The sequence below is a fragment of the Apostichopus japonicus genome, chromosome 9 (assembly GCF_037975245.1).
Source record: "Apostichopus japonicus isolate 1M-3 chromosome 9, ASM3797524v1, whole genome shotgun sequence".
Taxonomy (NCBI): domain Eukaryota; kingdom Metazoa; phylum Echinodermata; class Holothuroidea; order Aspidochirotida; family Stichopodidae; genus Apostichopus; species Apostichopus japonicus.
Genome location: NC_092569.1, coordinates 8,441,367 through 8,464,277, shown reverse-complemented (window position 1 = coordinate 8,464,277; position 22,911 = coordinate 8,441,367). Strand labels below are relative to the sequence as shown.

Genomic DNA, 22,911 nt, shown 5'->3' with positions numbered 1-22,911 from the left:
TACATGTGTGAATATCAGCAGGTATATGTCGTTTTGTGGGAGCATTTTCTGATGGATCTATTACCTTGTAGCATGCATGTACCTATTGTTTCCTCAAACATAGCTATAATTCATTAATATATGGATGTTTAAAGGAAATGTACATAGAATTATGTATTTTTGTTTTGTGCCTTACAGTGGTTAACTTGCGTACACCCTCCCAACTACAGCCACTATCCCTTCCCCCACCACAAATTATGAGAGACAACAAACACTGACATTCTGGGAATATATCCAATTCATGTCTTTAATGAAAAACAACTTCAAAGTTAACATCCAGAACCAATAAAGGAAATTTTCGTAGTCCATTTTTATATGGAAAAGTTGTCCCTTATGTCACAGGTTTTTAATCAGTCCTGTTGTCACTGTTCCGCAAGCACTTGATATATTTTTTTCTTGATATCATGCAATCATGGTACAGTACTTTAATGTTTAGGCTATACATCAGTGATATAGACATGAATGCTGCACTTTTAATTTCAGAGCATTGTTAGCTTCAGTGTTTGGGTGAAAAACACACTTTTGGTTCGACCATTACATCATGCTGCATATTAATTAAGATATAACCCAATTACTGCATTGGTAAAATTTTCTTATGTGTTTGTAATAAAGTGTTAGTTATAACAGTTACATTCTCGAATATGTCTTTCCTGTAACCTTTAGACACATTTAAGTCTCTGAAATGTCCCTTGTGCCACAGTGCAAATACCTTGGACCTGCCTAATAATTAGTAACAGTAATCCATATATCACACATGTAAAATCAGTGTTTTCTTAAAATGTCAGAATAAATTAAAATGTCTTAAGATTATCCTGTAACATTCAAGTTTTCCAATAATGTAAGCATTCAATTATTGATGTGCTATTTAAGTCAATCTCAATGGTTAAAAAGATCAGTACAAATAATGAATACAGTGAGAAAGGATCACCTATGCTAAGCATGATATATGGTACTAGACTGCTTAGAAATGTAATGTAGTAGATATTAGATTAATTAGTTTGCCAGCTCACAACAGAATACATAGGCAGTTTACTGTGTTCAGATGGTAAGCAACTAAAGCATGAATACCCAGTACTCTACGCAAAACAGGTTAAATACCATCAAATCAAACTTCATGAATACATTCTACAAGTTGTTTATGTCAATCTGAGGTATCAAAAGGCAGACAGACTTGACAAATAAAACTCTGCTATCAACCATTTCAATAATGAAGACTTTTAACATCCAAATTACTCACATCAAAGACAATTTAATATTACTTTTCTTTTCATACATGAAAGTTATAGCTAAGTAAACAATAAACTTTAAGACCTAACCTGCTGCACTATACAACGCTTTGTAATATTTCATGAATGTAACTTGGAAGTCTTTCTGTTCAAGCCCAATTTCCCTTAATTAAACCTCTATCAACTTTCACTTTTAAGAAACAAGAGAAATGTTTTAAACTTAAATGCAGATTTTACATGCAATCTTCCCATATTTCTTTTGCGTTCATTCAAGCAATCTTCACATGCGCTAGAATTGACATGCACCTTGCTGGAGTAAATCATACTCAGATATGAGCAGTCAGCTGATGTAATGTACTTCTGACTGTCTATGCAGTTGGGCTTGCATTGCTGTCATTCATACTTGCTGATTTGTAACATGATCTCTTCACTGTTTGAGCACACATAACACTTACAATGGCTGTTCTTCAATGGATTGCCAAACAGTGGTTGAACAGAAATCAGTCATTTAATTATTCCCAGCCTCGCTTAACCCTTCAGATAAAAATACTCAATTATGCCTCGTCTCCTCCAAACTTATCATTCCAAACTCTTGACCATTTATACATTGCAGATGTATTACACTGTTCAGCTTATCTCTTCTTCGTGCTATGCAGCCTACATAATGCAATACATGCATTGACAGTTTTAATACCTTGTCCGTATTCTTGTACATAGGTCACATTCAGATTAATGAGAGTGCATTCGATAGACAGTCTTTTCCCAACCCCCAGCCCCCCCCAAACCCCCCCACTTAGCATCTCCTCTTTATTTGAGAAAACAAGAACGATGGTGGAAATGTAATGTTCAGCAAATTTCAAAATACACAACATCATTTCTCATTTCAGGATTCTGAGTTCTTTTTCTAGACACATCTCCTTTAAAATGTTAATTCTACTCCTAACATACAACAGTTTCACTCCATTAATGTAGTATAACTACCAACAGAGAAAAACCGAAGAATCACTATTTTCACACCGAACATGAACAGGAGAGGAACATTGCAAAGTGTTGTTTACCTTGGTAACAAGCAACATATAAATGATAAAAAATAATCAACACCATGACCAAAAACATAAATGCTCATAGAAGACAGCTGTAATGTTAATATACAATTTACAAGTTTTATTTCACATTGTCTCCCAGCTTTAAATAAGGGTTCCACACAAAACTTTCACATAATCCTCTTCTTTTCTGTTACAAACTTCAAGAAAAGATCTAATTTTAATTCTTGCCAGCACCTGAAGAAATGTTCCACGAATGTTTGATATTGTGTATGCATTTGAAAGAGCCATTGAAGGGTAAAGGAAGTAGTCAAATTGATAGATATTGTGAAGCATGATATGATGGTATACACAGACAAAACGGAATCACAATCTTAGAAAAGTGATGAACAAAAGGGGTGGAAATAAATAAGTTGTATTATTGCAGACAACATTAAGCAGATGTAACACATAAACTCAAAAGCATAGACAGAAATCATACAGTGCATTTGAAATGAAATGTAGGGACTGTCTTGACAACACCAATACAGTCTGCAATTAAAATGGCCACTTACATCTACTTGATCAAGCTGTATTAGAAATAAAACAAGACACAGAGTCACGATGGAGATGGAAAATAACCACATGGAAACGGCTTTGCAAACTTTGCATTACAAACGAAAGCACTTTTAATATCTATCAAGAAAGGACTTAAGAGTTCAACATGTACAAGAAACATGATGCAACTTTAATTTTTTTAAGTTGGCCTTATTAATTTAAGTTTATGTGTAAATATTTCTTAGTTTTTATATCTTTAAATCATTCTAGAAACAAACATTCCTGAAACAAACATTTTTTTTTCATTTTGGATTGCAAAAAAAAAGGTCGTTGCAGACCAACAATGTTTTCTTTATTTTATTTTCCTTTTTGCAAGGTCTTCTTTGAAATAAATTAATGTTAACACAAGTATTATTTTTATGGTTCACACAACCAATGTCAATAGAAGTAGTATTTTTTATTAAAAAAAGCTAATTTCTTGTGTGTGATTGAGTCACAATAGTACAATGTTGTATATTAACAGAAAATACAACTTTGGAACAGGTGGTCTGATCTAGGAGTTGCCCAAACATTTGGCAGTATTCAATGCAGTAACTAACTGTGTACAGGCATATATACCTAAGATCAGTGGTCCGTAGTCGAAAGTAAGCACAATGAGCCTAATGTTATGAGTAGTACACAACCCTATGCTAGCCTATAGTGCAAACTTCACTTCCTTTACAGAGTAAAAATTTGATGTTACAAGGAATCAAAGTTCGACAATGAGTTTTGTGTGCAATGAGTATGGAAGATGTCAAAATGTTTCCAGAAATGTTTCAGCAAGAAAATGTCAGAAATAGGTATTTAGTTAGCATTGTAGCGATGCAAAACCTGTACTATTATTTACAAACATTTGCTTATGGTCTTATGAGATTATGGGAACTAAGTTTTGTTTTGTTAGTCAAACTTTTCTAATGCAAGAGTAGTTTATGGTATCTTGAAAACAAATAGGAGCTAGTTGGCTTTGTGATTCCTTGCCATATAATTTGCTCAAAATTCCACATATCTGACTTATGTAGAGCAAGTGAGTTCAATTTGTCCAAGAATTAAGTGAGAACCAGAAAAGATCAGAGATAATCATCTCTTATTGTAGAACTCACTTGTGGGTATCATCCAATTCCTTCACAGGTTAGATTTTACAGTATAGAATTTTTATTCCAAAATGTTTCAATATCCAGAAAGATCAGTCTTCCTATGTGATATATAGGCACATAGATGTATGAGCAAATGGGCATTTCTTAGCTAGCAAATCAACTCTGCCATCAACCATCCCTTCAATAATTGTTATTAACAAATGAGAGGTACATGATATTGTTCACACACTGTGAAATATTTCACAACTTACTGCAAAGCCAAAATCATCTAGTATAAATCACAGAGAATAGGCCAATTTTGAGACCATTTGAGATAACTTGTTGATCCCTTGAGCCAAGTTTGAGATAACCTATGGACCCCTTGAAGCTCAGAGTGTGAAAACTGATAAGGGCCACTTGAGTGTTTATAGCATCAACTATTTGAAACAGATTTCATTTCCTGGATGAAGATCTATTAATATTGGGCCTGTTCACTAAACTGAACTGAAATTGACCAAACTAGGTTCACCAAAAGAAAACCATAGCATGGCAGAACTCACAAACTGTAGCTTTAATTTTGGAGTTAACATGTTTACAAGGATTATATATTTTGACATGTTAACCTCATGCGACCTTTGAACTCTACCAATTTGCAATAGGTTCTTGCACTCACTGATTTCTGGTTCTATTACTACATATCAAGTTCCACAAATATGTGCTTGTTGAGTTATCATATTTAAAAGATTTACAGACTTTGACCTGTGTTGGTCTCAAATGACCAATGAACTTCACAGAAACCAATAGGGTTCTTGTACTCAATAAGACGGATTCAAATAACAAGTATGAAGTATATCCACTATGAACTTTTTGAGTTACTGTGTTTACAAGCAAGTATCACATACATGCACACACAACATTACCATCGCATAGAATCCGGCAAGGAATCAATAAGGGTGAACTTGTGCAGAAAATGATGTTTGTTGACCTATTACAGGCAAAGTTGGGATAAATTGCTTGTCCTAATGTGGTCCAACAGAATGATCTTGAAGCAAGTTGGAAATGATTTTTTTTATATTTTACAGACAGTCAATGTATCTTCACACTTGCTTTTGTCACATATGAACTACAAATACAATGCTCTTCCGGTCAAACTATAACAACAAATCCATCCAGCTAATGGAGCCATGCAGCAATGAATGAGGAGTTTCGATGTGAGGCTTCCATTATTGAGAACAGTAATATTGGCATTTCTGAATGACAGAACCCTCCCTTCACATCAACAAGGTAGATAGTAAAGAACCAGTAACCTAGTTATTTAATTATGTGATGTATCCCCTGAATGAGTTAGGAACCATACACACTCATGAGCGCACTATAATTACACTATAAAACATTAGCTTTTCAACTCTACACGGCAGAACTCCTAATTCATCTTAAATGACACATGTGAATGTATTCTAACCAGTGCACAATTTAAAAATAGTAACTCACCCCATTTGGATCAGGTGTTCCTGCAAAGTACCTGTAGTAAAGAAAAATACAGAATAATGCTGACATTAGTAAGTAGCTAGGAGAAGGACCAACAACAAACAAGGAAAAAACATGAAGATATCTTTCTCATTAAATGAACCATCTTTAGAATTATCAAAAGTAATCATACCTTTGATTTCTTTTGTGGGTTGATTCCAAAAAGAAATCATACAGTTAATATGTATTCAATCCCACAGAGGATATAATCAGGAATCCATTGAAATTAGCATTCCATTTGATTCCTGTTGAAGTAAAAAAACTTACTGATAACTTCTGTTGTAGGTGAAACCTATGAAAGGCAGGTTGTTGCCCGTAAACTGTTTTGGTGTTTGGAACATCCCATCTTGTTGTTCCTCTGGATCGATGGGATCAAAGTTACTGGTATCCACATCACTCATCAGTTCAGGTACAACAGGTGGAACGGCTACAAACAAAATCAACAATATGATTTACCTCAGCAGATGTGTACCATGTAATCAGAGAAATGTGCAACATCTCACTTCATTCTTGTGCAAGATCCATGTCCAGTGAAACATGAGCCCTTTGATCATGAGACAATTGTACTAGCTAAGTCTGATTAAAGAAATATAAACAATGGGAGTTTAACTTCTCAAATAGGATCATTTTCAAATCAAAAGAACTCCCATCTAGTTTTACAAATCTTCCTTAAACCTTAAAAGAGGGTTATCAGTTTAACATTGACACAGCTTGCATTATTTCTAAAGAGAAAGCTTTCTTTAACTATTAATAAATTCTTCAGAATGATTGACATATGGATAAAGAAATTTAAGACTTACTTCTTTTGTTGCAACAGCTGAAAACAGGCAACCCATGATAATTTCAAAGATAAGTTTCACTCTCGAATTACTAAAAGGCTGTCTCTCAATAGATTTATCATGCAATACATTCATTATCACTTTCTATTGTTAATCCATGCATATATTCATTAGCTTTTAGTGTCTTCACTATCACTATACTTACTGAGTGCATGGCACCTGGTTTATACACCATACAATGACATTTCATGACCTTTTAAAAAGTGTACATTTCACAATTTTGATTATTTTCAAGATTGAAAATTCTATTAAAGATACAGAAAATCCCGAGAAGAAAGCCTTGTGTTACAGCAAAGGCACTGACTGCAGATGTCTGGACCATGGAAGCCCCTTTTTGGTTTTGAAATCTACTCTATTTTTGAAACAAGCTTGAACCACCCATCACTAATGTAATAACATCTATGAATGCATGATCTGAATAATGCATACTGAAAGAACAAATTTATTGTTACTCACTTGGAAGGCCCCACAATTTTCAGATGAAAACAACTTTGTACTTTTTGCAGGATTCATTGTAATGCAATGCAACCAAGTACTCAGATGCCATTCAGACATTTCTATTAAAAACAATGAAGTTTGAGATATCAGAGATGATTATTAAGGCATTGAGATGTAAATCTATCCACATCTGTGATTATCTATAACTTACTCTGTCTGATATTGTTGAAGGTCCACATGTCATTCTTGAAGAAAGAATGTTTCTTTATTTCTTCAATTCCATTTCTACCTAACCGGGTACCGCTGCAAAGAAAAATCAGAAAACCAAAATGCATTGTGATATCTTGCGACATTTAATGTAACAGTGTAGACAAGATTTCAAGTATTGGCCATCGCTGAATTGATGATCAACAAGGGTCTTATACTCATATGTACCTGTTCACAAGGTTATCATACTCACAAACCTAACTTCAAGGCCATTGTGCTTACAAGGTTATCAGCTTTGAACTTTGTTGACCTTTGACCTCCACAGAAAATAATAGGGTTCTTGTACTCACTCAGCTGAGCCCACATAGAAAGAAATGGGTCTTTATGAAACCTTTAAAGTGGAAGTGCAGTATTTAAATGGTTTTGACACTTGACTCTGTTAACCTTTGATGAAAACAGAACCAGGAGGTTTGCTGTATCCTACAAGGTGGATCCACAAACCATGTATCAAGTTCATCTAACCCTTGCCTTTTAAAGTAATTATGTTTCAAATATTTTCAGATTTTGGTCCCTGTTTACCTCTCGTGACCTTTGATATTCACAGAAACAGTATGGTTGCTCTTAACAACTAACAGGATCCACTTTCATTCGATATGAAATTCCTCAAACTTGACCTTTAGTAGAAAAGTGCCTACAAGTTTTACAGACTTTGACTTCATTCGACATCAATGGACATTTGACCTACACAGAACCAACCCACTTTTCTACTTAACAAGTGGATCAAAATACCAAGTATGATGTTCTTCAAACCTTTACTTTAATGGTGATACTGTTTACAATGTTTTCACATTTTGACCTTGAGCTCAAATAATATCTGACCTCCACAAAAATTGATTTTTAACAAAACTTACCCATTGGAGTGCATGACTTAAATGATACAGTACTGTGATCGCTTAACGATCGTACAATTTCGAAGAAACGATATTCTGCGATTTTGTACGATTTTATTCGACGTTATTCGAAATTATGCGATTTTGCGCGATTTAAAAAATCGTTGAAAAATTTTGTACGGAATTCGCACAATTATTCACGGTTTTGCGGTCAGTTTTACAACATACAAAATCGCACAAAATCGTTGAATAGGCCTTTCAGAATTACAACAGTCGTTTTTTGATATTACGTGTGTTCAAAGTATACAACACAACTTTCATCTATGGTTCAAAGCACGTAGTTACGAGACTCAATGTCATACATTCAATATGCACAGTGTACAGTACCGCTCCATATAACTGGACATGTGATCGTGTCAAGACGTATAAACAAGTACAATCACGAATAAACTCGTTGACAAACAAATTGCCGCGTAGACACCTCGTATAATCCATGTACGAGTTTCTATGCAGCAAATGCTATTGTGCTCAATGAATAGGATTAAAGTCGCCGAAAGAATTTGGAAACCTAGAAGAAAAATAAAGTATTACTAAGCGTTTCTTGTGTCAATTTTTTATATAATTTACCATTGGCTCCAACTGAATGAAAAGAAAAAAAATTCCACCCAACAACTGAAAAGAAAAAAAAACTTCCACCCAACAACTTTGAGTTTGAAGAAGGGCCGGTTAAAAACAAAACATGTTTCTCGTCCGCGCAATGAGCCTCCTTTTACATGATTCCCGTGTTTCTATTCGGATTACAAGAAATCTAAACTATCCTTATAAATTATTTTGTAAAGGTTGCCACATATTCCAAACTAGTATTAGCGCTGGAAAAGAAGAAAAATGGCCGCCTGTTTTTTTTTTCAGATCTCAGTACGAGAAACATGTATTTTATTTGGATCATAGAACAACTTTCGTTAATGTGGTTAAGTTAATATTTTCCTACCTTAGCTATATGTCGATTTAATAAAACCTTCATGAAAACAGACTTTTTTGAAAATGGATTTTGAAGCTGTCAAAAATTTAACAAATGCTTACCGTTAAATTCTGGCGTCAAACAATACATGTCATATATATTCCAATAAAGATCCACAAAGGATAACAATGCTAAGTAGAGCTTACTAAAGAGAAATAGAAACTGCATGTACATGGTCATTTTAAGTATCCAAGTACTATACAAAGAGATTGAGTTCACCGAATCACCCCTTTTCCCTACCACCTGAGGAAAACCGTCTTTTATAAAATATAGTACCATACAATACTTTACATTTGATACAAAAGTTACTTCTACAACCCCAACATTTGTATGTGTCGCAATAAGTTTTAACCGCACAGCATAGTACCATTAATAATTTGCATGTTACACAAAGTTACACTCGGCGTCCAGATGGCGGGAAAATGTTACATCCTGTTCAATGTATTGAGTCGTTCCCACGGTGCAATGAACTTGGGCAAGTTGCCAATTTCGAATGCCGATGACCTTCTTATGTTCAGTGACCAATGTCAATGGGAATAAGGTGTGTCAAATCTCGGGTTTTCAACGTGTTATATATATAGAAGTTTTACGTAAGCGGCGCGAATTTCGGGCGTCTCGTTGATTGTGAGGAAGCACTTATCTAAGCATCAATATTTGTGAAAAATATCATACGGTTTTTCTTCAGAAAATATTTTTGACTAGTAATTGGAAACTCAATGTATTAAGAAGTACTGGGTCTAAACCTTATCATTGCATTTTGGGGGAAGCCAGATCTTCAAGTGCAAAATATTGTTTTTTTTTTTTTTCATTTAAGGTTATCGTAGTTTTCTTGCGAGGTGTATACGGCGTAACTTTCGATGTAGGCTTTCTGATCATATAGCCTACCCTGTATATCATTCGTCGTAATCTCGATATCGAATGATTTACGGTATTGTCTTAGTGGAGAAACATTCAGACTGTCTCCAAATATGTTCGTCATTTTTTTTGGGGGGGGTGCCACAACAATTCTTGTGTGGGTAGGGGCCCGTTCCCCGTGCCATCCCGTTTTACAGTGACGTAATTTAATAACGTCGTACGTGGTCTCATTTCGTGAACAAGAAGTTTTTTACTATTTAGGTAATCAATAGCCCAAAGACTCCCAGGGTTCCTATAAACACCTTTTAGCTCATCCTGCTGCAGTGATTGGGCAATAAGTACGCGCGTTCCTCGTTTTTCCTCAGGTAGGCCTACCTCCGTAGGCATTCTGAGGAAAACCACTGATCTGTACAGATCAGTGGGGAAAACAAACATTCTGGACGTCAGTATATAAGCTAGTCATAGCAAGATCCATGCAAGGAAGACACGAGGAAATATCGGTCTGAAGATGGGAATAAGGATAGTGGAATTCCAAGCCCAAGCTTGATCAAGCCCCTAATGAGAGGTGGGGTTAGGACAGCTAAGCCCGGGTAAATGTTGACCAATGTAAATAAACTATTGCCTTGGGGTGTAAAAGATACGATGGATTTTATCAGTTGTGGTTTCCGCCGCTTGCTTATTTCTGTATCGACATAAACTGTGTCTATTTTCATACTGGTTGTGCATGTGTACAATGGACGGATGCAGCGAGAATGAAGGAATTACGTAAGGCATTGCTGAGTAGTACACAGTGTATAGCTGCCCGTGTATATCCGCATACATACAGTATAAAGTTTGAGTTGCTTTCTTGAAGACGTCCAGATAACCGGAAAGGCCATCTTAATTATTATTATTAGTATTATCGATATTTTCCTGTACAATATGTTGCAGAAGTAGACAGAGTAGAGTATGTGGTCGGAAGATGAAGTATTCGCATTGCTTGGCATTTGGTGCGACGAAAATAATATGTCGAAAACGCTCCAGTGTACTGAGACATCTGTATGTATGGGAGAGAAAAGCGTTTAGCCTACACACCATGCAGTACTAGCAAAATACATTGCAGTGGAATTTCTTGTTGGCAACTTGCCAAGAAAAGTTTTTACATCTATGTCTAGTCCAATTGTACAGTATAAAACAGGTGCGGACATCAAGCCCAGCCCAACCATTTTGTGTTAGGGGCCAAATATTTCTTTTGGGTAAAGTGTGCGAACAAATTTTTTTCCAGAGTTGTTGGAACATTGTACGCACACAAAGTCGGCATATCTGCTAGATATAATTGATATGATTATATTTAGGTTTTCCATTTGATTTATTTTCATTTTGGAAACTATGAAAAATTTTTTTTTACTTAACCCCCACTCAAAATATTGCGCCTCAGGTACGAACAATGATTTCCCTGCCCAGTGCATTGACTTTTTCAAAGGTGGTAAACATTGGCCGTATCGGGAAAGCCCCGGTAGAAAATAACTCCTTATGGTTTAGACTAAAAAAAATGCAATGTTTCAACTAAACAAAAGGCTGCGTCTTTCTGTAACAAAGCAACTGTCAATCACTCCCAACAAACATTGCATGTCGGCCGTCCGTCCAGGGTATTTTATTCTGTGCACCTGTTGCTAGCCAGCTACATCTGATACAAGGCAAAGAAATACCGCCTTTTGGTGTAATATGCAAATGATGTCTGGTGCAGTACTGCACTGTCTGGCGACACATGTAAACAATCTGTGTAGAGCTAGCTGTTATTAAATAACTTTTGTGTCAATGCACTGTGAGCCTATGGTACATTTCAAGACGTTTCTTTCTTTTTTTTCTGAGGTGGTCGGGAAGGGGGATTGTTTGGGTGTTCTAAATCTTTTGTATCCTCGTAAATATAAAAGATGGTATTTTCAACATCTAAAACTTTAATGTACATGTAGTTTCTAATTTTCATCAGTAAGGCTTACCGAGTGAGAATAAAATTTGTCTAAAATTGCCAGTTTTACCAACATCGTAGTTCGTACGCACTTCCATTTATCCTCCGTCACGGATCTTTATTGGAATATATACGAAATGTGTTGTTTTGAACATCATCTGCATTTTACGGTAAGCATTTTAATAATCGTTGTGCTTCAAAATCCATTTGAAATACAATTTCTTGTGCTTGAAATACAAATCCAACAAAGGGCTAGGCTATTGGCGAAATTAAACTGTAGCGACAGTTGTTATAGACCAAGCAAAATACATGTTGATTTCGTTCAAAATTTTACAGACAAAAACTGTTTTCTTTTTACCGGTAAATTACTTCCGTGCCTGTTATTGAAGTGAATTGATTCACACATGAAAATACATTTTAAAAGAAGCATCGGTGGGAAAACAAATTCCGTGTTTTCGCGAACGCGGAAAACCACTGGCCCTCGACCAGTGAGCACCTATGCTTTTCATTTCATTGATTCTTTTTCGACATCTTTATTGGAACGGCTCCAAAAATTCTAATCTTTCACCTCGCCCGTTCATAGTTAATTCTCTGCTTCATTAAGCACACATTCCCGTGGTCAAATGAACGATTTTTACATGCGTAGAATTGTGCGAAATTTCGTTGAAAACTTCGTGTACGAACTTGTGCGATATTACGCGATATTATTCAAAATTCTACGATCGTTGAAAATTTTTGTACGATAGTTAAGCGATCACAGTACTGTACTTGCAGAAGCATAGATTTTATGAATCTATACTATGGTGTTATTAAGTTGCAATGTTAGTAATGACCATTTCTAGAATGCCACTATCATGATATACTAACTACAAGGTTACTTTGACAATTTGAAATATCCAACATTAACTGTTGCACTTAGACAATAAAGCAGGTCAGATCCAAGAGATGTAGCAAGGGAAGACACAAAGGCCAAAACACATTCAAAACAAATAAAGTAGTGACCAATGAGAACCAAAGATAGGGATCAAAAGTAAGTTGAAACAATGGGGATTGAGGGTTCATATGTTCCATATATGCATATTAACAAAAGAAAGAGCTTGGCAGTGACAGAAAATTGACTTCAATTACAGGGAAAAAGTATTAGAAATGAGAGGGAACAGGTAAATATGTATGTGCCAACATCTCCAACACAGCTAATAGAATATCAACTAATCCTGCTTGAAAGTACATATATATAGCAAATGCTCTTTTTCTTAAAAGCTCTCAGAACACTACAATTGCATTTACCTGTCAGTGAGAAACTTGCAAATGATATCTTTAGCCTCATGAGTTACCTCAACATCATCGGGAAAGGCAAGTGAATTTTTGTGATCCATGATCTTACCATAAGTACCAACCAGAGAATCAGCATAAAATGGAGTGTCACCTGTATGAAAAAGATTGAAGGTTTGTTGCACCAGTGTACCCGGTAATGATGAAAGAGAACAGAAAAATTTAACCTGAGTGCCAGCCTCCTTGTAGTCATTAAACATGTACTGAAAATTAAAACCAGAATGAAAGCAGACCATTTATAGCCAGCAAACTTCATCACAGGTCTTCACTCTCCAGAATAGAGTTCTTGTAGGCCACAGGTTAAGTATGAGATCAGCTGACATTTACAAGCTCAGGTGACACACACTCACATGCACACACATAAACACTACTGTATCAACTTAACTGGATATGTTATATGAACTTGCCTTAGAAGGTACAGTAAGTACTCAAAAATATTCAAATAATGCTCAGGTGCAAAAACTGGGAACCCACATGAATGCTTTTGGCCTTATAAGATGTATTCAGTATCAACAAAATTGTTAAATGAAGGGCAAAGACTTTGCTCAGTAATCAGTTTATTTGCCTAACATACAACAAACAAATAAAACGTATAGAAGAACCATGAGTTGACAGAACATAGGTCTGGTTCTGAAAGTTACTAAACTAAGACACAGCAATCCATGGTAACATAATCTTACCAATTAGCATTTCATAGATAAACACTCCAACTGACCACCAATCACACTCTCTACCATAATGGCCATTGCCCCCTTGGGACCTTAGTACTTCTGGAGATATGTAGTCTGGAGTGCCAACAGCCGTGTCAGATCGAACCTTTCCATCCTGATGATAGAGACAAACACCACTAAAGCATAATTGAGCTGACGTAAAACTTCACTAGAGAGTAGTTTATAGTACAGAAAGTGAAAACTAAACTAACCACTACTAAACAGGTATTGACTGACACTCCTCCAGCTATCACAGTTTCAGAGAATGAACTAACAACTGATGCAAGAATCATGTCAATGGTGGTATACAACTCTCACCTGGACCCATAACCTACGTAACCTTATTACCTGTTGAGGAGAATCTGGAAGTGATAGTTTGATATTGCATATAGTATACAACCAAAGTGGCATTTGTTTTCATTGGAAAGATACAAACTGACAAAATTCCTTTACAAAAACCAAACTTCCATATATCGATACAATTGCAAGCTTAAAATATATGAATACACTGAATGCTGTTTCACCTCATTTCAAGAACATTTCATGACTCCCAATAACATAACCAATCAGTTTGAAGCCATGACATTGCCGGGAGGGGGGTTCGATTTGTCAGTGTTATAGAAAGCTGGGCCTGGGAGATGAGTTGCCTCCTTATCCCCTACCGTTTGGGTAATGTTTGTATAAGGGTGCTTCAATATGAAACAGGGCTATGATATTTGCAATTTACAAAGAATGATATTGCCAGCTGCTAGTCAGTACATTAAAGGTACATATATGTTGAGACAGAAGGTACTGTAAGAATATTGATCATAACTTCCAAACCATTTTGGCAAAAGTTCTGTGAATTTTGCATCTCACTTAGTAGTTCTCAAATCTAATAAGGCTACTAATAGTGCTTCTCAGCTGATCTCTCTGAACAAAGAATGGAAAAACTATAACCAAGACTAAATTTAAAGTAATTGGAAATGTGTCAGTGATTTTTTACACTTCATTTTTTAATTTTTTATTTATTCTAGTGTTGTACTGATCCTCAAACTATTGGTCTTACTGTCCGAACCAAAACCCTCCTCCTTTTTGTGTCGAGCTGTGTCCATATTGATGTCATTATACATGAAGTAACCATGCATACAGGAGGACAAATACCCAGTAAGCTTCAGGATGCAACTTTCTTAAGTTGAACTCAGATAGGATCATCTAACCTAGCTATTGGCAGTAATTACAAAGCAAAAAAAAGGTGAAAACACTTTATACTACACACCCTCTCCATCTTCATGCAGGTTCCAAAATCAGCAAGTTTCAGATGTCCATTCTGATCCAATAACATATTGTCAGGCTTGACATCTCTATAAAAAGGAAAAAACAATAAATATGATTAGTAAACTTGCACTTACTGCCAATCAGCTTAGTATCCCATACTAATGCAGGGTATGTATTACAATGCTACAAATTACAGAGCCACAAAATTAATTTCCCAGGCAAATTAATTAATTTTTTGGACATCTGGTTAAGCGAGAGAAAAAGAAACCGAGTTGCAGATACACAAGAAATATGGGAAATATTGACTTCAAAATGAAGGGAACAGTTCTTGAAGGCATAACATATCTGTAGATCGCTTCAAGTCATTTTAGACGGTCTACTAAGGAGACTTAATGCCTCCCTGATTGATATTTTTCTATAACAAGTCCTTCCAAAGAACAGCTTTATGCTTCCCTTGGACACATATGAGTAAGTTCAAGTCATTTTAGACGGTCTACTAAGGAGACTTAATGCCTCCCTGATTGATATTTCTCTATAACAAGTCCTTCCAAAGAACAGCTTTATGCTTCCCTTGGACACATATGAGTAAGTTCAAGTCATTTTAGACGATCTACTAAGGAGACTTAATGCCTCCCTGATTGATATTTCTCTATAACAAGTCCTTCCAAAGAACAGCTTTATGCTTCCCTTGGACACATATGAGTAAGTTCAAGTCATTTTAGACGGTCTGCTAAGGAGACTTAATGCCTCCCTGATTGATATTTCTCTATAACAAGTCCTTCCAAAGAACAGCTTTATGCTTCCCTTGGACACATGAGTAAGTTCAAGTTATTTTAGACGGTCTGCTAAGGAGACTTAATGCCTCCCTGATTGATATTTCTCTATAACAAGTCCTTCCAAAGAACAGCTTTATGCTTCCCTTGGACACATATGAGTAAGTTCAAGTCATTTTAGACGGTCTACTAAGGAGACTTAATGCCTCCCTGATTGATATTTCTCTATAACAAGTCCTTCCAAAGAACAGCTTTATGCTTCCCTTGGACACATATGAGTAAGTTCAAGTCATTTTAGACGGTCTACTAAGGAGACTTAATGCCTCCCTGATTGATATTTCTCTATTACTTGAAAAGTCCTTCTAAAGAAGAGCTTTATGCTTCCCTTGGACACATATGAGTAAGTACCTCCTTTAAGATGTGAGCACGACACTGCCTAACAGGATCTTCCATGCTGTGATTGCACACAGCTTGAAATCAAACTAAGGCCAATAGAGGTACAGGCAGGGGATTGTCAACGAAATACACGATTGACTTACTGCTATCCAAATAACAGTCCTAACAGATATGTGTTAAATGTATATTGAACAGATTACTTATTGCACCATGAAGGTATATAAACCAACTCTATAATTGCTGCATACACAATCAGGCAATGGAGAGGCTACCATCAATTAGTACATAATTACATATCTTTAAAACATGTTCTCTGAAAGAGGAAACTAACAGAAATGTTGGTGTACTCTACATGTGTGATAAATTAACTTATATTAATATAAATTATCTCTTTGGGTAAGGAATTCTTGGTTTCTTGCCCCTCCCCTCAAAACTCTTCACTGAATAAGGAAACATTTCAGTATTTCTTCTACTATATCAGTCTAAAGTTTACTATCGAGTATATCCTGTAATAACCTACCATTTGTAACTGTCATTAACATGGTCCTAGACATGGTCAATTTTCACTTTCCATCTCATTTATTGTCATGTTTATTTGTATGTACAATTTAACCACATTTTGTTTTGGTTTTTAAATAAAGAACTTTGCTTGGTAAATAAACAAGAAAATAGCTTACAGATTTACTTGTGGATGAAGTTTAACAAGCAAAGTGGAATTTTACATACTAGACATGCCATGGAACGATCATGTTCTGTGGTAATTTTCCAGGTATATTCACACGAGCCTGTTGCTATGCTACTCAATCACCCGATATCACAACTATAGAATATTTAAGTGATACAAGAACTGAAAATTCTTATTCTACCACAAAGCATGCAAAGAGAAATTTACTAAAAGAACATCAAATAAAATATGACAACGAGAAAACAGTGATATCAATTTCGCTCCATTACCTATGAATAAACTGCATGCTATGAATAGCATCCAAAGCTAGTACCACTTCAGCGGTGTAAAACCTGGCCCATTTCTCTGGAACGTCATAATTACTCATAAGGTTGACTAGATCTCCTCCTGGCATGTAGTCCATAACCATATAGAGGTACTTCTGGTCTTGAAAAGCAAAGTGGAGCTGAAAATCAAATAAAAATTCACTGTGATGTTGAAAGCAATGAATTTTCACTGGTCTGCCTTTCATTGACAAATGAGAACCTAACTTTGGTGATAGAACATACAAGGTGTCCCATTTCTGTTTAATTTATTTGTTCTGACAAATAACAAATATTGGAAATATCACTTTTGCCTCATAATAATCAGATGTACACACATACAGTAACTTTGTAGTGCATATTTTCTGTGTAATGTATGTCAATGGCCAATAAATGCAGAAGCATTAACAACAGTTTTTGTACACATAACAACTTTTTAATTTCTTAGCAATTAAACAAAGACATTTACAAATATTCCTGTCAAGAAATGTTGTAAGCATTGTCAAACACAATAAATAGAATGAGAGCAACTTATTTTCCACTTTTTTTTTATTTGTAATTTTAATCATCACACAAATTTATGGCAGGTTTGGAAGAAAAAGCTTACCAGATCATTGAGGAATAGCGTTGGAATAACCAACTAGTTGAAATAACCAACTAGTTGGAATAACCAACTAGTTGGAATAACCAACTTGTTGAATTGGTTAGGAAAGTGTGGAGAGCAAAGGGAGGAGCAAAACCCACACATCAAACTTAGAACTTCTCAATTTTCATTAATAAAATTACAAGAAACCTTACAAAATAGCTGAGCAATCCTAAACAGAACATACTCAGCAAACACATGTCCTCCAAAGCTTTCCACTTTGACTGATTATCAAACCAATTGACACACAATGATTAATCAGGTCACCAGCAAAAACAGATTTTACAGAAAAGACTAACTGATGAGTCATTATTCAATCAACTGCAATTTCTACCACAAAATACATTAAAGTACAAATAGTGGGTGACAGGATGTCAATCCTTTCCTGAATGAAGCTGTGTCAATAGTTTGAACCTTTCAAGCACTTCTTTATTTTGACATTTGTTTCACTTCAGGATATACCTACCACATATCAATGCTGGTGAGCACCTTCTAACACAGATATGGCTGAGAGGATGTAAGAGTACAAAACTCAACCATGATGACCACGACAGAGAAGGATTAGTTATGTTCAGTAAAGCATAACTCACTATCTATTACCTGGGCCCTTTCTACCTCTTCAGAATGATTCCAACGTATGCAAAGCCATTGACATTGACAGTCTTACATCCAATTAGGACAACAATGGATCTAAGGCCCGCAAACTATCAGCACAGCACATCTCCATGCTTGTTGGTGTTAACTACATGATACAGCACAGCACTGTACTACAATGGTATTGAAATGAGCAATGCAGTCACCACAATATCTTGAACAAATGGTACCTTTCATGCTGATTGCTGCTCAGATTATAATTGAATATCGCATTAAGTCTCCCCCGTGTAGTTGCAGTTTTGTATGTATTTGGTCATCTAACCCCATCCTGACAGCTCCTCAATGCTAACCCCATCCCAAGCTTCTCATGCTAACCCCACCCCGAAAATATAACATCTTAATAGCGTGAATTTGGGGGTAGAGCAATTGACTGTAGCTTCTCGGGAGGGGATATTACAATAACATCTACGTTTAGGAAGATTCTCCATCTGGGGCAAATTTTTTGTGTGTTAACCAACGAATTCTATTTTATCATCATTAGCAGGTAAACAGTAAGCAACCGACCTAGTAAACCCTTCCTTAGTTAACAGAAATTCTTAGACGATTGTAGGTAAATGTTTCCTTGTACTGTCATTATCAGACTAGTTTTCTAGCTGACGAGACCTAGGGTGATCGGAATGACCGTGATTTTTTTTCTTAACACGAACTTGAACTTTGTGAAGCACAGTAAGCACCACACAAACGATACGTGTACGCGATGTTAAAACTTTAAGAAAACATTTCACTTAACACATTTCTTTTCGACATTTTTACTTCAGATAAGTTAACGTGGGTAATAAAAAGAGAGTCTTGAAGATGGCAACATATCTTAAATTTATTCTCCTTATTTTTTACCCTTTACTGCTAACAAACTAGGCTTGGACTGCTGTTGGTAAAGCTTAAAAAATATGCATCTTAGCGATCGCGACACCTCCGTCTGAGATTTGGATGTTTTTAATGAAATTCGGGAGGGGAAAAAAGCGTTTTTTAAGCCAGAGTCGGTTTTATGGCTAGATAAAACCGGTTTTGGGTTTTCACGAAACCGTGCAAGCTTACTTCGGAGGTCATTGCCTGATGTTCATACAGTACCGCTCGCGTAGATGTATACTCTAGGTTTATCTACGCTATTATACGCGATTATACTTTGTTATACGTTTCTGTACGCAACTTTCTATGCGATGTCTTCGAGGTGTCTACGCGGCTTAGGGCTTGGCTCTCATTCTGTGTGCTTACGTTAAATTTTGCAGTGACCCCTGACCTTGACTCTTACCTGAACAATCCACTCGCTGTTGGCATGAGCCATGATATCTCTCTCTTCCCAAAAAAAGGCTGAATCAGACCTTTTGATCTGCAAAGGATTGAAATTGAAAGTTGTGTCAATCCTACCACATGGGAGGTACAAAGTAAACATTAAGTTGGCTTTTATTTATTTTTTTAATACAGAAATTGACATCAGCAATCAAATATATTCACCAGTATCATAGCAGATCTCATTTGTCTCTTGACACTTAGCATTGAACTTAGAACTCACTTGTTCTTAAACCATTCATCACTAACATGCAAGCATTCACAGGAAGCAGAAACTGTGTTTATAAACATCCTTTGATTTAATTCCACTAACTAGAACACAGGCATTGTTTCAGTTCAACTGACTTCCATGGTTGATATACACTTTGAAAGAAAACCATTCAATGCACCCAAATAAAATCAATCCAAGGTTCCATGCTTGAGGCATCATAACAAGGATTTCACATTTCTGCCTCTGCTGACCCCATATGACCTTTGACATCCACCATAAACCATAGGCTTCTTGAACCCAATAAGTGGCATAAACATATACAGTTTGAGATCAATCAAACCTTCTCTTTTTGAGCTATGTTTACAAGCAAGGCATCACGCATACACCAGTCATATAGCAAAGGTTACTGTTTATATCATAATCAAATATTTGTGACTAACCATTTCAAATTTGCTCAGCATCTTCATTGCATAGACCTTTTTGGAGACTTTGTCACGAACCTATAAAAGCAGAAACAGAAAAAAAAACATACAGAAAATTTCAACATATTTGCCAGAGAATAGATGAAGTTTTATGAAAGCTATGGATCCTGTTTTATTATACTATTTATAGCATTGATAACATACTGTATGGAATGCATATTATTACCATTCCTTCAATCTCACACACAACATCTCAAGTACTTTGGGGCCCATTTCTGACCAGGAAAACTGCAAACAAAGAAAACTTGAGAAAGCTACCCAATACTGCACTACTGTTTTGACTGAAGAAACACTTTTGGATTTGCTAAATTATTTCAAATAGTGAATTTTACAATATGTTTAATATACTGTATTATATCTTACATCAGCTCTGCCTGTTGCAGATAAATTTAACACTAATCTAACCAAGTATTAGTCAAAATAACACTGCAAAATGTTCCACATAAAGTGTACTTGTCTTGGCATCAAATAGAGTTGATGTATGGAGTAGTCATTGCTCTATTCCAATTGTGTATGATATCGCTGTGCCCATCATTAGTTTTAACTGTTTTGTACACAAACACAAGATGTTTTTGTTTAAATTTTGTTTTCACACAATCTTTGCCAACGTGGGCCAACATTTTGGCAAGTAACAGCATATTCATGACTGTGTGATGATTTGCTATACAATAGTATCAAATAAAACTACTGACACAATAGGAATGATTCCATTGTAGTTATTATGTCTTAACCATGACAAATTGGAAGATACTACAACCTGATGCTATCACCAGTCATCTAATAATGAAAGTGTCATAGTACAATTCTCAATACTGTAACTTTGATAATATTAATACCAAATTATCACCATTGCCTTAATGAACACATGTAGTGATCATACATACCACTTGGACTTCACCAAAAGCTCCTCGTCCAATTACTTTGATCAAGTTAAAATCTTTCACTGAAAGACGCTTTTCTAGGTTATCACTGACAAATCTTTTATCTGTAAAAAGAAAAACACCATAAAATAACATCACATGACTTAACAGAAAACTAATTCAGCTTGCAGTCTGGTCCTTTTCTCATCTGGACTCACACGGATGGTGGTTCAAATATTCAGTGGAAGGGATTTACACACAATGTTAATCATATCCACATACTGTATACTTTATGTACTGTACACTAGGTCAATTCTCGACAAGGCATTCAAGTTGCATGCCAACAGTTTTGTTTGTTGATAGTTTAAAGCTTAGACTACACACAGAATGTTTACAACATCACAGGCAGTTAAACCTCAACATTTTCACTTACTGTACTTCATGGTCTACAAACACAACATGTACATTATCCATTCATCTAGCCTAGAGACAACATTAATGACCTTACAAAGCACCTCTCCCTCCTTCTTCCATCTCAGAACCTGCTTGACACCAATAAATGATCACCCATTAAAGGCATTGCAAAAACCATAAAATAATTTACTTAACATCATATTTGCATATTAAAACTCTTACTTTATCACATAAATCTTTGAAGCCATTACTCAATTAGAAATTCATCAATGGAACAGAATTGAAGAACCAATGTGAAACTAGGTTACAGAATCATCAGTTCATCAGCAAACAGATGACCATTGTGTCCACCTCTTTGTGTATGAGCTCATCTCTGGAACACCCCACTAAGTTCTTTACACCTGGTGTCTTAGTGGTTAAGTTATGTTGGTGTTTCCCCATAATGAGTCAGCCTATCATCTGGTTCATTTGTCTTCTAACTTTACTTGTGTTGGACAAGAAGTTGTACTGCCTACTGTAGGGGTTGGCCTCGGAAATACCTGGGGCGACAGACACTTCGCCCTCGTGAACTCTAAAAGAGCCCAGGAAAGCACAATTCCGAGTGCAATAAAAAATTAAAATTTAAGAAAATCTCCTCGGTAATATCAAAGGGGTCCGTGTATTATTACTTTTCACATACAGTATGTTCTACACCTTATTTACCTTTATTTACTTAACAAAGATTCTTATTAAAATACGATATCAATTATATGTTTGCCGCCAATTTTCCTTCTTATATCAAGTTTATCCAGTTCCGAAAATTCCAAATTCATTGTATACGTACAGTAGGCCTTAGACCTAGGCTGAGTCAAAGTATAGCCCAATGATATACAAAGTAAAAAACATACTAGATACAAGACCTACTGTACGTCACAGCTTCATACTGTACCTACTGTGAAGCCATTACACTGAAATAGGCAAAGAAATATTCAGGGAAACAGCCTACATCCACCTCCCCTGTACACAATACATATCGCATCGAAGCAAATTTAAGTTGTACAGTAAAATGATTTTTGTCAATGATCAATCCCAATGGGAGTTAAGAATGTAAAATGGTTCGCAATCTGCAACTGCATTATGTACGAGAATTTTTTATGTGGGGAGGTTGTTCACTAACTTCACATAGCATATTATAAACATACAGCAAAAACATTGAAATTCTATTTTTTTGACATAAGCACACCTTC

At 35.8% G+C, this 22,911-nt stretch overlaps 1 protein-coding gene across 5 annotated transcripts in view; it reads right to left on the bottom strand.

Annotated features, from left to right (window-relative positions):
• Positions 1–22,911, bottom strand: part of LOC139973459 (rho-associated protein kinase 2-like) — a 199,202-nt gene that overhangs the window by 157,120 nt on the left and 19,171 nt on the right. For 4 of the 5 annotated variants that reach the window (XM_071980153.1, XM_071980149.1, XM_071980152.1 and 1 more), the window contains exons 4-14: positions 21,296–21,396; positions 20,370–20,429; positions 19,681–19,758; positions 17,102–17,277; positions 14,980–15,064; positions 13,692–13,836; positions 12,967–13,105; positions 6,973–7,064; positions 5,752–5,911; positions 5,449–5,479; positions 2,863–2,877 (exon numbers count right to left, since the gene is read on the bottom strand). In XM_071980153.1, the coding sequence (XP_071836254.1) occupies positions 2,863–2,877; positions 5,449–5,479; positions 5,752–5,911; positions 6,973–7,064; positions 12,967–13,105; positions 13,692–13,836; positions 14,980–15,064; positions 17,102–17,277; positions 19,681–19,758; positions 20,370–20,429; positions 21,296–21,396 (1,082 nt within the window). The remainder of the gene's footprint in view (positions 1–2,862; positions 2,878–5,448; positions 5,480–5,751; positions 5,912–6,972; positions 7,065–12,966; positions 13,106–13,691; positions 13,837–14,979; positions 15,065–17,101; positions 17,278–19,680; positions 19,759–20,369; positions 20,430–21,295; positions 21,397–22,911) is intronic. The other variant, XM_071980151.1, reaches the window with a different exon arrangement.